General features: G+C 39.9%; 1 protein-coding gene across 2 annotated transcripts in view; it reads left to right on the top strand.

The window, feature by feature from the left end:
* Positions 1 to 8,515: 8,515 nt before the first annotated feature.
* Positions 8,516 to 13,157, top strand: part of strip2 (striatin interacting protein 2) — a 36,135-nt gene continuing 31,493 nt past the window's right edge. Inside the window, exon 1 of one of the 2 annotated variants that reach the window (XM_051953212.1) lies at positions 8,516 to 9,738. In XM_051953212.1, coding sequence (XP_051809172.1) covers positions 9,675 to 9,738 — 64 coding nt within the window. In that variant the 5' untranslated portion in view covers positions 8,516 to 9,674. The remainder of the gene's footprint in view (positions 9,739 to 13,157) is intronic. The other variant, XM_051953214.1, reaches the window with a different exon arrangement.

Genomic DNA, 13,157 nt, shown 5'->3' with positions numbered 1-13,157 from the left:
GTGGTTTTCACCGTCAGGGGTTTACGTCTGAGTGTGCCGGTCGGTAGGAGTGGAGGCGCCGACGCACCAAACCCCCACCTCCACGTATCAATAATTCACCGACTCAGTTAAGGGAGGGGTGACAGGAGGTGAAGTGGCTGCAGGAGGTCCAAACCTGCACCTCCATGTCTGTCCACATTTAAAGTGGAGGAGTCGGATAAATTAGGATCAGACCATGAGGTCATCAAGGCGACTGGCAGCAGATTGTATGAGACATTTGATTACAGAGGGGGCAAAAAATCTTGTTTAATGTAAAATCAGGTGTTGGAACATCTATCACTCGAAGCTGGTAAATGACAGCGTTTTTCTTGCTCCATCTGGAGAACTGGGCTGAGATATTAAGCTGGTGAATATGTACTAGACAAGTTTGTACACACAGCATACAAGGGTGAAGAAAAACTACACCAAAAAAAACATGGACTACTGTAATGTTCAAAACTATACATGTAATGAAGATAAAAGCAACAAACAGACAATGTAGTTTGAAATAATTTTTTCTAGAAAACAGTTTTTTGTGGACATTAGTTACAGTTTTGCCCCCCCCCGTTAACATGTAAATTAATATTTTTAAAAAGTAATTATCTGTAATTTAACTACAAAAATCTGTGAACCTTCATCATGTATACTACTAGTCAATATACACAATTTTACATATTTTCATAATTAAGGGTTCTCTCAAATAATGGCAAATATCTGTAAAATAATATGTTTATGCTGATTTAAATGCAGTTAAAAAAAAATGGTCAAACCGATAAAATGATTATTGGCTGATTCTAAATATACAGATTTCTGGCCTGTTATATGTAAATTTATCCTTTTTTTTCTGTTTTTTGTTGGTTATTTCTGTATTATTTCCCTCCAAAATTGGTTAATTTAAAAAAAATAGTGTTGCACAATACTGGAAATGATAATAGGCAGATGGAGATAGAGGTCACAGACTAGAAATCACAAGTCAGGAAGAGTCACCCATCTGTGACTTATATAGAGTTAATGAAATATAAACTGACTTGGTGAAGTTGATGGACATTTTAAGGGACTGGATCAGGTTGTTGGATACATTATTCTGTAATCTGACCCTTAAATCCCACACATTATTAATAGCTGACATGTCTGGAGTGTTTACATACAAAAGCACAAGTGTTGTCTTGTGAAAACATCACGTGATGGTGCTGAATGGATAGAATAACTATAGCTGTGAGGATTTATTGTCAATACCGTTGGACATTCGATTCCATTCAATGATATGTTTCTATCCACATGTCATCACTCCTCCAATAACACTGATGCCTCCATAGTGTCCCCCAAACACAAGCATCTGCTCTGTACAGCTGAAAACAAGATTCATGAGTGGAAAGCACCGTCCTCCATCTCACCAGTGTCCCATCAAACATGACTGAGCCCAAATATGACACCATTCTGCTGTCGAAGTTTTACTTTGATGATTGCTCACAGTTTGAGCAGTTTCATCAAAAGTCTCTGTGGTCGACTGATTTTGCAGATGGATTTGATGATTTTTGCCTCAAATGGTGGTCTGTCTTAGCTCGACGTCTTACTTCTTTGATAATATTTAGTAGAGTTGTGGACATTCAAGTCGTAGTATGTTTCTTATCAAAGCTGCATTTGAACTTTCAGAGCCAAAGAAGTGTCTGATCAACCTATCTGATCTTTGACTTTTAATGCCATTAATTAGACTAATAGTGTGAGAATTTGTCACTGTTGAACTGTTCTAAAAATTGTGTATCCAGCTGGTTAAATTTAAACCTTTTCTAACCAAAATAACAGAATTAGATCTTTTGACTTTTTCTCCAAGTCATAAAATCTGACAATTTGCATTCTGGGGCATCTTCTTCAGCATTTTTACAGATAGAAAGGTGCATTTATGGCTTCAGCAGCTGTTCTAATATTTAGTATTGAGTCTTCCACACCTTCAGACTCACTTTAGTACCCTGACATGGTTTTGCGGTCACCGCTATGCTCCTCTCTGCCTCTAACTCCGCCCTCTCGGGGCGCGCCGGGACAGAGAATCAAACAGATTGGGGGGAGTATCAGCGGCAAGCGAGCAGCAGCAGGAGGAGGAGGAGGTGGAGGAAGAGGAGGAGATCCTCAACTTGGCTCTCCGGAGTCTCCGCTCCTCCCGGCGCGGTGCAGTCTCAGCTCTGAACCGGACCCGGTATGAGGAGCCAGTGAGCGGCGCACACCGTGAACATGCAGGCGAGGACATGGAGGTACTTTGATTAATAACCTTAACGATAACGGCGACGAGAATGTAGGCCTGAAAGGGAAAGGTATGTGTTCAACGGAGTCAGCAGAGGAGGTCGGAGGTACAATGCCGAGAGGGCGTTTGTAGTGTCTGACAGGAGCGCACCGGAGGGGGTGTGTGTGTATGTGTAGTCGGGTGTTGCATGTGTATGCGTGGTGTGTGTTGTTGTTTGTCTTGGGTGAGCTTTTTCGGGATCAGCTAGAAGTGTCCTCTTGCTATTGGCACCTAGTCCATGTCCCGGTTCCAGAGCATAGCATTCATGCGAGGCAGACACGCGGGTGTTATTTGGCAGCCGGACTTCCTATATTAATACCAGCAGCAGTAAGCTTACAAGTTGGAATGAAAATGCAGGTGCCGTGAATGTGACTGCTGCTGTCAGGACCACAGATCAGGACACCACATTTATGCAGTATTTATGTCTTACTATTCTCTCTGTCCTCATAGTGTTCTTTGACATTTGCACCATGTCCTTGATTTAACCATTGCTTCACTAAAATCAATCAGTTTTGACATTTTACTAGTCTTTGAATGCAACATTTGCTCTTTTTGCAATGGATTGTTTCTGATTTTGTGTCTTTGGGCTCAGTTCATTTGATGTTTCAATGCATTTTGTAAAGATTTAAAAGGCTAAACTAATAAGTGATCTTAAAACCTGCAGCATTTACGGTAGTGCAGTGGGGTTTTCAAGGATAGCATCTCACAGCTGAATGGATTATAAGATTTGCCAATTAAAAAGACACTCAACCAGTGCAATTTTGATCATTAGCACTATTCTCCAACAAAAAATGCAAGGATTGTTTTTTTTCTTTTCTGTTTAAAGCCACAATTTGATTAAACCAAGCAGTTTGAACCCACAGCTTGACCATTTTTTCAAATAATCCAAATAATAATACTTTAACATTTGGACTGTGTCCCTGATTTATCCGTTACTCCACTAAAACCAATCAATTTCAACATTTTACTGGTCCTTAAATGCAACATTTGCTGGTTTTATATTGTGTCTAATGGGTTATTTTAGGTTTGGGGTCTTTGGGCTCTGTCTATTTGATGTTTAAACCTTTTATAGAAGCTAAAAGATGCTTTTTATCCTTGAAACCTGCAGCATTTACTGCAGTGAAATGTTTTTTTTGAGGACGTTGTCAAGCTTTCAAGCCCAGTTTTTCGATCTGCAAATTAAAAAGACACTTAACCAGTTACAATTTTGGTAATTAGCACTATTTTCAAACTAAAAATCCAAGGACATCTGTTTTTTTTAACCCATAATTCGATTAAACCAACAGTTTGAACCAACACTTGACCCATTTACTTGAATAAACCAAATAACAATCCTTTGATGTTTGCACCACATCCTTGTTTTATCCCATTACCGGTCCTTGAATGCAAACATTTACTGGTTTCATGTCTTTTGCATTGAGTTATTTTAGGTTTTAGATCTTTGGACTCATGGAATTTGATGTTTAAACCATTTTCATGCGCAAAAAGACTAAACTCATAAATGAAAGCCATGTCGTTTGTCTCTTATAACCTGCAGCATTTCCTGTATTGCAGTGGGTTTTCAAGGACAGCATCTCAGAGCTGAAAGGATGATTAGATTTGCGACGTTAATAAACACTTTATCAGGACCGGGTTTAGATATTAACACCAGTGGAAGGATTTGTTGCTTTTCTCTGTTTTATATGCGATCATTTGAATGAACCAAACCGTTTGAAGCCATCGCTTGACCAGCTTCTGAAATAATCCTAATAAGTTCATTCCAGCCTCACTATATTCCCTTTTATGTGATCAGAGAGGCTGAGACGTCTGACAAGCAGATTTTATGCGGTTTTTAAGAGTATTGGAGTGTGAAATATAGACCTGAAGCTGAGTCTCTTCTGCTTTTCTAAACATTTGTCTTGTGCCGACTCTTACCAGCGACTCCTTCGTGCCGTGCAGCATATAATTCATCCTCATGAAAAAAATACCAGAAGATGGGCTTCAGTCCTTGGGTGGTGAGATGATAGTGAGTCAGGGGGCTTTTATTGTGCTTTGAAAGACCTGCCTGAATGGTTTGAGGGAATTAGGCATATTCATCTCTGGGACGGAGGGGGTTGGCGAGGGTTGGGTGCTGAATTGACACCGATTTTAAAGGCGTCGAGCCATGCGTTGATGCCGTCTGGCGTTTGTGAAGTCAACTCAAACCTGATCCACTCGTGTGTGTGAATTGTCGGCCGTTGGTGCCGGCTGGAGTCGGTCGTCTGCTGTCCGAGCGGCATATGTTGGTGAGGATGGGGGTGGTCTGCGTTGACACTGTGCCCGGTGTTTGCACCGCTGATGTGGTGCAGAGAGCAGAAGCTGTGCCATCTGGAGCAGAGGACGGCTTTCACTATCAAGCTGGCAAATCAGATTTGGAAGGGGAGAGTCGGGGCTGGATGGGAAAACAAAGGGAAGGAGCAATCGGATGAGGAGAGGAGAGCCGGGTTTTGTGTTGATGCTCCCAGGAATGAAACAGAAAGAGACGCTTCTGTTGGGCTCATAAGAGTCACTTCAGTTTATGGGATAACGAGTTCCTGGCTTCCTTTTTAGGAACTGATCAGCCATCAAGAGAAATTATTAACCCTCCGTGTCGTCTGCACGGGTCAAAATTGACCCGCCTTTAAGTTTTAAGAATGTGGAATATATATATATATTTTCACAGTGAAACTTCTGATGTCCACATTTTCAAACATTTTTGTGGAAATCTTTCAACATTTTTTTGTGAGAAGAAAGAAATGTTACAAAAAAATGTTTCTTTAAGAACATTCAGAAGAAATCCACCAAAATCCAGCAAAATTTCACTGGATTTTGGTGGATTTTTTCTGAATGTTCTTAAAGAAAATAATTAGAGTTTGCTGATATATCTGTTTTAGGATTAGGATTAGTTTGGAAGATTTTTACTTATTTTAAAAAAAATATTTACAAGAATTTTCTTGCTAAATTTGGGGATTTTTTAAAATAGTGTTTAAAACTTCTAGGGGAAACTTTTAAGGAATTATTTAGAATTTTCGTTCCTGAAGGTTTTTCTAGCAAAGTTTTTCAGAAATTTGGGGAATTTTTTTGCTTAAATTTTTGGTTTTTTCAGAAAAGGAAACTTTTTTAGTGCTGTTAAATGAATGGAACAACAGGAGGGTTGAAGTGTAAAAGTCCCACACGGTGAAAATGTTTTTTGTTGTGTTTTTCCTAAACTAGAGTGTCAAGTTAGAAGCTGTCAGGGTGTTCTTGTCATTCTTTATTGGAAACTTTAAAGCTAAGGTACATACAGGGACACTTTGACACTATTTTGGAACCAGTAAACAAGGTCTGGGTAAGTTACTGTGTTCCTATGTTGCCCTTCAGTGGCAATGGAAACTCAACCAGTGCTAGCTCATGTGCTGCATTTTATTACAACTGTACTCTTGTTAATGCTGTGTTCACTCACATATTTTTCTGTTTCTGTTGTCAAACAACAAAATGAAGTATGAAATAATGACTAAAATGCAGCACATTAAGACAACATGTTAGCAGCTGCTACTCTGCAACGCTAAAATGCTGATTTTATAGCCGCAGCGTCATCTGACAAAACCCGTAAAACAAGACTTTCAAACAAAGCCCTGGCCTCACAGAGTCATTCATGTTTGTCAACTGTTCTGCTCTGACACTGTAATCACAGACACAGAGAGAGTCTTCTTCCTGAATAAAAGGGGGCGGCGCGGACAGCTAAACAACTTAAACCAGGAGTTACACAGTAACGAAGTAGAGTGGTGAAATTGAGCATCTTTGTAGTGTTTTGAGCTGAAAAAATAAAAAACACCTTTGAGAACATTGGAGACTTTAATTAATTTGCTGTAAAGTGGTAAAAATGGGACTTTAAAGCCCCTGAAAACAAATCTTCTCAATGAGCTTCTACTCTGAATGAAGATGAACTCTTTTTATGCCAAAGGTGAAACACTGGTTATTTTCATGAGAGATTTGGTATTTGTCCTCTGTGTGACCTCTTTTTGCTGGTCTAACTGAGCGGGCCTCAGCTGGAATAAAAAGAGGCGTCACATACTTGAGGGCACCAGTTAGAATTTAACGAGTCGAAACATACTGACACGTATGAGCTTGTTTTGTTCTGTTACTACTAATCTTTAAAAAATAAATCAACCCATGATGTTAATGATGAGGAATAATGCCTGTTTGTTTGCCACTTGGACGAATGCTGGTGTTGGAATAGTGACTAAAAAATATCCCCTAACCAGCTACTGTGTATGTGAGGTTGTAAACTTTTGTTGCCATTGATTATGTGGGGTCTAAAAAGTGAATTTAGTGGACACAGGAAGCCCAAAGATCACAGCATTGGACTGTATTTCATAGTGATTTCCAGAGTTTCTAGCAGGTTGTAAAGGTGAAGCTCCTGGTCACCAACCCGCAGGCCGTCTTCATCTCCACTCTGGTAATGAGAAGTAATTTTCCTCAATCATCGGGCGCTCCCTAGTGGTTTTCATTTCCTGGTTTACAAAGCGCAGCAACAACTTCAAATCACATTACTGGAGGCTCGCTGTCATAAACAAACTGCGGCTGACGTTCCACTTCATGCTGACTTGGTTGCAGCAGGTATTTATAGGAGACGGTTACACGGCAGGCACACAGAGTTATTTAACCAGGAAAGCTGAGTCAGAAGAGAACATCCTTATTTACAGTCCTGGGCCGGCCCCCGGGGCAGTTTTCATGGGGTTAAACACAGCTTACATCCGTCACTTGGAGCCCGGGACTGTTCTTATTTCACATTAGCATAAAATGAATATTTAATAATCCCTGTGGGGAAATTTCAGCTCACATCCCCCATCCAAAAACTAGAATCTTCCAGTCTCAAGGCTGTTGCTCTTATTTGTCCCAGGTAGTGATCAAACACAGGTGTCATTAACATGCATGAACCCATTGTACCCTGCTATATATCTGCTGTATATCGTTTAGACTGCTGCCCATACATGCGCCAGAATGTAAAAACCCTGCTGTTTGTTTGGCTGCAGGCTATTTATTATGCAGAGGTCTTTTGTCTTTACTGAAAGGTTATTATATGTACTGTTCACACTGCGTCGCTGTAAGAATAATTTATTTCACATTTCTGCAAATGCGAGCCTTTTTGTGAGCTTCTCAGACCGGTCACGTTTGTTTGCTTATTTCGCTAAAGTCCTTTTAAGTTTCGGTTGTTTAGATGAATCGGTTTAATGAAAAAAGGCAGGATTCTCTGATTCCAGCTTCCTCACTGCAAATATTAGTTTCTTTAAATTAATGCCTTTGTGTTGAGGACTGAACAGGACATGTGAGGGTTTGGGACACAATGATTGACATTTTTCAGCTTTATTTCAGATTTTATGTACTAAAAATTAATCGATTAATTGAAAGATTAATCGGTAGATAAATTGAAAATGAAATGTTGCGGGACTATTAGATACCACTTTTCATGGAGCTGACTAGACCTAAGTTAGCATATAATTTAGAGACTTTTGAAGTCCATAGGATATATCTTGCATACATTTTTATTAAAAGTAAAAAAAAAAAAAAATTGTTATATGTTTATCATGATCATGTCTTTACAATTCCATCATCATTTATTATGGGAACAGTCACTTATTAATAAAAAAATGATTGGATATCAATCAAATATCAATCAAATAACCATCTGAATTTAGTAACGACCAACTGCTAATTAGTTCAACAATTATAAAATGAGCTTCTTCAAAAATTATTTTGACTGTGTTCTTTTTATTAAGTTGAGATAATCATGATAGATGTTTCTCTTTTTGCAATATATCAAATTTTATGTGGAAAATAACAAATTGTATCTGCGTCTCAGAAATCACTTCCAACTAAGTTCCCCGTTACAAAAACACCTCTCAAGAAAGAGTGTTAATTCCAGATCACATGACCTGCTCCACATGATGTCATTTCCTCCTGAAAAAAAACTGGCAAGACTCCAAGGCTTTCTGAGTTGTTTCATATGAAGTAGTGTGTGAGTCTAGTGTGGATTTATGTCAACAGGTTTGCTACAATATCTTTAGAAATAACTTTCAATTTCAATTTTGCTCAGTTGTATATGTAATATTTAGAAGAATCTTTCTGTAAAAATGCCATGTGGTGTTTGGTTATAGGCAGCCATGTTGATTTCAGGCCTGAAACAGCAAAAATGTCGACTATGATACAAAAAGTCCCGTAATATATATTGACCCACCTAAGAATCTAGCACTGAGGCTGATTATTGGTAAATAAGAAGGTTAATACTTGATAGTTGGAACCGATACACATTCACAATAAACTTGAAAATCTTGGTGTCAAAATTTAGAATAACTCAAACTCTTAATAGAAGAAGTTGTTGAATAGCTCTGTGATAATTTGTGTTTCACATGTTTAATTGAAAGAGAACTTTCAACATTTATCTGGCAGTGTATGTAGGTTGTTACTTTTGCAAGTAGCAAAGGGGAACCATGACAAAGTCTTCTGTGCGGATTAATGGACTCAGGTCAGAACACACATTTGTAAGGCTAACATGCTACTTCTTCTGTTGGTAGAAGTAGCAATTTGGTACAAGTCCCTTGTCTCAGTTTTACATTAAATACAGAATGAATATTGAACAATGTTGAAGTTTCTGCTGATGTGTTCATCACTATATGATCACGTTTTTCAAAGCCTAGTCGATCCCGTCAAACCCATCATACACCACTTAGTAGTCAGGCTACAATCAAGGCTTTGTTGCCTTTTTGTGAATGAAGCCTTGAGATTTTTGATGCTGATAGCTTTGGTGTGATTGCATGCAGCCACTGAGTGTGTTGACAGAGCCTAGAGTGTGCAGGCTGTCTCAAGGGCATGTGCTAATCACAGGGTGAAGCTAAAGTCAGAGCCAAGACAGACCTTATACCTGGAAAGAGCAGCTAATCTGCTCCGAAATGGGGCCATGTTGACTCTGCATCGCTGCTGCTCATTGCGACCCCAGACTGCTTTGCCAGCGAGAGCCTCTCGTCACTGTTCAATTAGCCTGATTAAAGCTACAGCCGTGTGCTTCCGTAGAGAGCACCTGTAATTGTAAGTGGCTCTGCATAAGAGGATCTGAGAGGAAAAAATGTAAATGACTGATCAGAGCTGCCTGGAAATCCAGCAGCCAATAATAACCTCGAAGCACACACATGATGCAGCAAAACGAGCGTGAAGAGTGTTTGTGTGGGTGAAGTGTGTACGCGTGTGGCCGCACATGGAGTGTATAGTAGCAGTAGGTGTTTGTAATGCATCGCCTACGGTGTGTTTGTGTCTGTTTCTATGTGGGTGTCAGGACATCTGTGATTTACTGGGTTCAGGTTCATACTATAATGTTTGCTAATGTGTGTTTTGGTCTTCGCAGAGCTCCATGGAGTCTCCAAACCTGGAGTTCGAGTACGGAGACACCGACACGCTCACTGCTGAGCTTTCAGGTAAGACTGACTGCATGATAAACTCTATTTTTCCATAAAAGGTCCCTTGCACCCATTTGCTCTTCAATGCATCCCTTTTGCACACATTTTCATTTTCTCCTTTTTAACCCTCTGAGTGGAGGATTTAGGCTCCTGTCACATTTTTACTCACTTTAGGTTCATTCTTTACAAGATTATAAAGTCTTGTACCTCTATTGTGGAAACAGCACAACCATTATTATAAAGAGCAATAACTCAACAAATGTATTTTGTGCAGTAGGACAAACGTGGAAACTTGACTGGATTTTCCGACAGCTTACTTGTCTAAATGCAATATTTGAGCAATTATTTTTTTGCTCTTTGTTATGATGCTGCCTATTTTTTTTAAATTTATTTGCTCTCAGTCTCTGTACTTTGTTTCTATACTTGTCTCTTATCTGCTCTAAATAAATACAGCCTGCATTTCAGTGGAAGGGTCTCAGAATTTTTGTCATGTGATTCTTGGTTGCAGCTGAGTTACAGATGGCTTCTCAGTTGTACAAAAGAGTAGCCTAGCCATGCTACACCCATGTTTCTGACGGCACAAGGGTCTAGGGAAGCTCGACAGGGAGGGAGGCGGGCTAAAAGGTTGTCTATCAAATCCCTCTACAGCAATTGGGTAGGTATACAACCAATCAACGCAACGAATAGGCTGACGTAGTTCCGAGAGCACCGGCGGATTGTGGCTAAGTCCCATTAGCTTCCCAACCAGCGGAGCCGCGGAGCCAACTGGTGTATTAAGGATTTGCCATATCCCGTCGGCATAAGTCCCAATACGTCTTTCTTCTCAATGAAGCACTTCAGTGCCGTCCTTTGTTTATCTTTCAAGTTGAATTTTAGCTTCAAATCTTTAAGGGCTGTGGCCAAAGCCGAGTAAGATAACTGTTTATTGTGCGCCAGTTGTTTCTGTCAGAATCGTCGCGCCTCTGTCGTCACTTAGTTACGCCTGCCTTCTGACTCTACACTTCATGGTGATTGGTCCGGCCAGTTTTAGGAGAATCCAGCCTCGAGCCTTATGGAGGGTAACTAGACCCACCCTGGCAGAGAATTAAATTCGTTGCCGTGGGTTTTCTAGCGCGGCTAGGCTAACAAAAGAGTGCAGAATTTTTAGATTTTTACAGAATCTGATTTGAGCAAATGGTTTATTTTTAGTGAATTTTTAACTGAGATATGAAGAAAAAAAGCAGTTTTAGTGAAACAGTAGGAACAGAATGGCACAAAACCCGTGATGTGTTCAAAGACCGTTGGAAAAGTGACAATTTGACATTTTTTTATTGGTTCTTATGGTTTATGGCTCAGAAAAATTGTCTGATTTTGTGATCTTTTTAAAGATAATGTGCCTTTCTGTCTCATCGCCGGGTTTTGGGCTTTTGGAGGGTTGATTTCAGTCAAACTAAGTCAAATTTACAGCAAAAAACCTGATCGGTTGTCAAGTGTGACACAAGATTTCACCCACAGAATTTATTCATCAATAGCACTACTTCCACTTAGCATACAGATAACAGTGCGCTGTCGAGTAGAAACATAATTCAACATTCATCAGGATTTATTTAGCTGTTTTATGTTACATCAAAAAAAAAAAAAAAAAAGAAATAACCTGGCACATGGCTGAAGGCAGAAAACAAAATCTTTCTGTGCTGGCATGTTTTCCTCACACAGAAAGCATCGTGTGACTAATCTAATGAGTAATCGTAAACACTGTGATTATATATCACAGAATCATTCCAGCATCTGTTTATCTGCTAACAGCTTGTATCTGACTCAGAGACGGATTAATAAATGCCAACAGATACATTAAAAACTAACAGGATACAACCGTGCTGATGGATGTTTCTGATTGGATGCTGACACGGTTCAAGCGTACGATTTGTTTATCAGATGCAGTCGATGTGCGGAGAGAAATGTTAAATAGCAGCACAGATCTGAAGTCCAACTGATTGTCCTCCTGGTAGATGGCACACGTTTGATTTGCCAGAAGTGTTAGTCACACCGACGAACGCACACAAACAGTCAGACAGCCACAGCAGCTTTCCAGCGACAGCTCCTTGGGGTTGAGGAATGACGACCGCTCCAAGAACAGGAGGAGACGCACAACAGTGTGACGAATCATTGGACTGAGCAGGAAACAGATGAGATCTACACTGACGGAGACAGCAGCTCAAAGACTGTCTGGTTTTTGTAAGCTGTTGTTCTGTTCTGTTATACAGTAACTGTTGGGTTTTATTAAAGCCCTCACCGCTCTGCAGCCGTCTTGTTAGCGTCCCTGGGCAGATATTGTGAGCTAACAAGACCTGATCTCCTTTGACATGAATAGTTAGAGAGCCATTACCATAGACTGTCTATAAAAAGTATTCACCCTCCTTGGACATTTTCCCCTTTTATTGCTTTTAATATTAAATCGCAGCCAATTTAATTTGGATTCTTGGTCAAGAATTGACCATAAAAGACTCTTTAGTGTCAGAGTGAATCAGATTTCTACAAAGTAATGTCAGTTAATTAAAATATAAAACGGAAAAAGTAAAGAGTTTCAGTTCTTTCCCTTGTCAGATCAGTTCAGTCCTCTACTCTGTAGTTTATTGGCATATGTTACGACCCCGGCTCCAAAGGCCGTAAACGATGCAGTGAAACAACCAGCGAGAACGTTTTAAAGCCCAAAATCAGAGCATTTATTTATAAGTAAAACAAACAAATGGCACCGACAGCCCAGCCACATGGGCTGTGCCCCCAACAACCACAGAGTCAGTGTAAGGAGAGAGAGAGTCCCGGGGCAGCCAGACAGCCCAACTCTCTTCCAGGAGTCAGCTCCGGTGCACGCCCCAATGCGAACCGCAGCTCAACAGCGGAAGCCAGCTTTTATCCCCAAGAACCGGAAGTCAAGCAGGACGTCAAGCCATCCTCGGTCACCTCCTGCTGTCAGCTCCTTAAAGACAAAGCACATATTTGTACCACCACACTGGCAGCAGGATGGGGCTGTCACAGCATGTATAAACTACTTTGGCAGTATGTGAACAATATTAGCAAAGTGTATTTCCAAAAATATTGAGAAAATTTAAAATACTATTTTTTTGGAGTAAAAGTTCTTAAATAAGTTGGTAAAAAAATCCCGACACAAATGCTTTTTACATATATTCATTCCATATGTATTGTAGGCTATGTCAATGTACTCACAGGCAGTGACCTTTTAATTAATGTATTGTGCAGTAAATTGTGCTGTGCGTTCCTCTTCTAATAGAGTCTGTCACTTTTCACTGTCATCAACAACCCCATGAAGTTTGGGATTAATAAATCTAATCCACTGAGACATCATTATATTTACCACATTTTAAGAGGAAGGACATCTCTGTCTCCTTGACTGATACTAACTCATGTTTTATTTGAGAAAATCCAAAAAATAGTGAAGC

Source organism: Acanthochromis polyacanthus, chromosome 1 (assembly GCF_021347895.1).
Source record: "Acanthochromis polyacanthus isolate Apoly-LR-REF ecotype Palm Island chromosome 1, KAUST_Apoly_ChrSc, whole genome shotgun sequence".
NCBI classification, from domain to species: domain Eukaryota; kingdom Metazoa; phylum Chordata; class Actinopteri; family Pomacentridae; genus Acanthochromis; species Acanthochromis polyacanthus.
The sequence above is the reverse complement of the archived record's forward strand: the minus strand, read 5'-3'. Positions and strand labels throughout refer to the sequence as shown.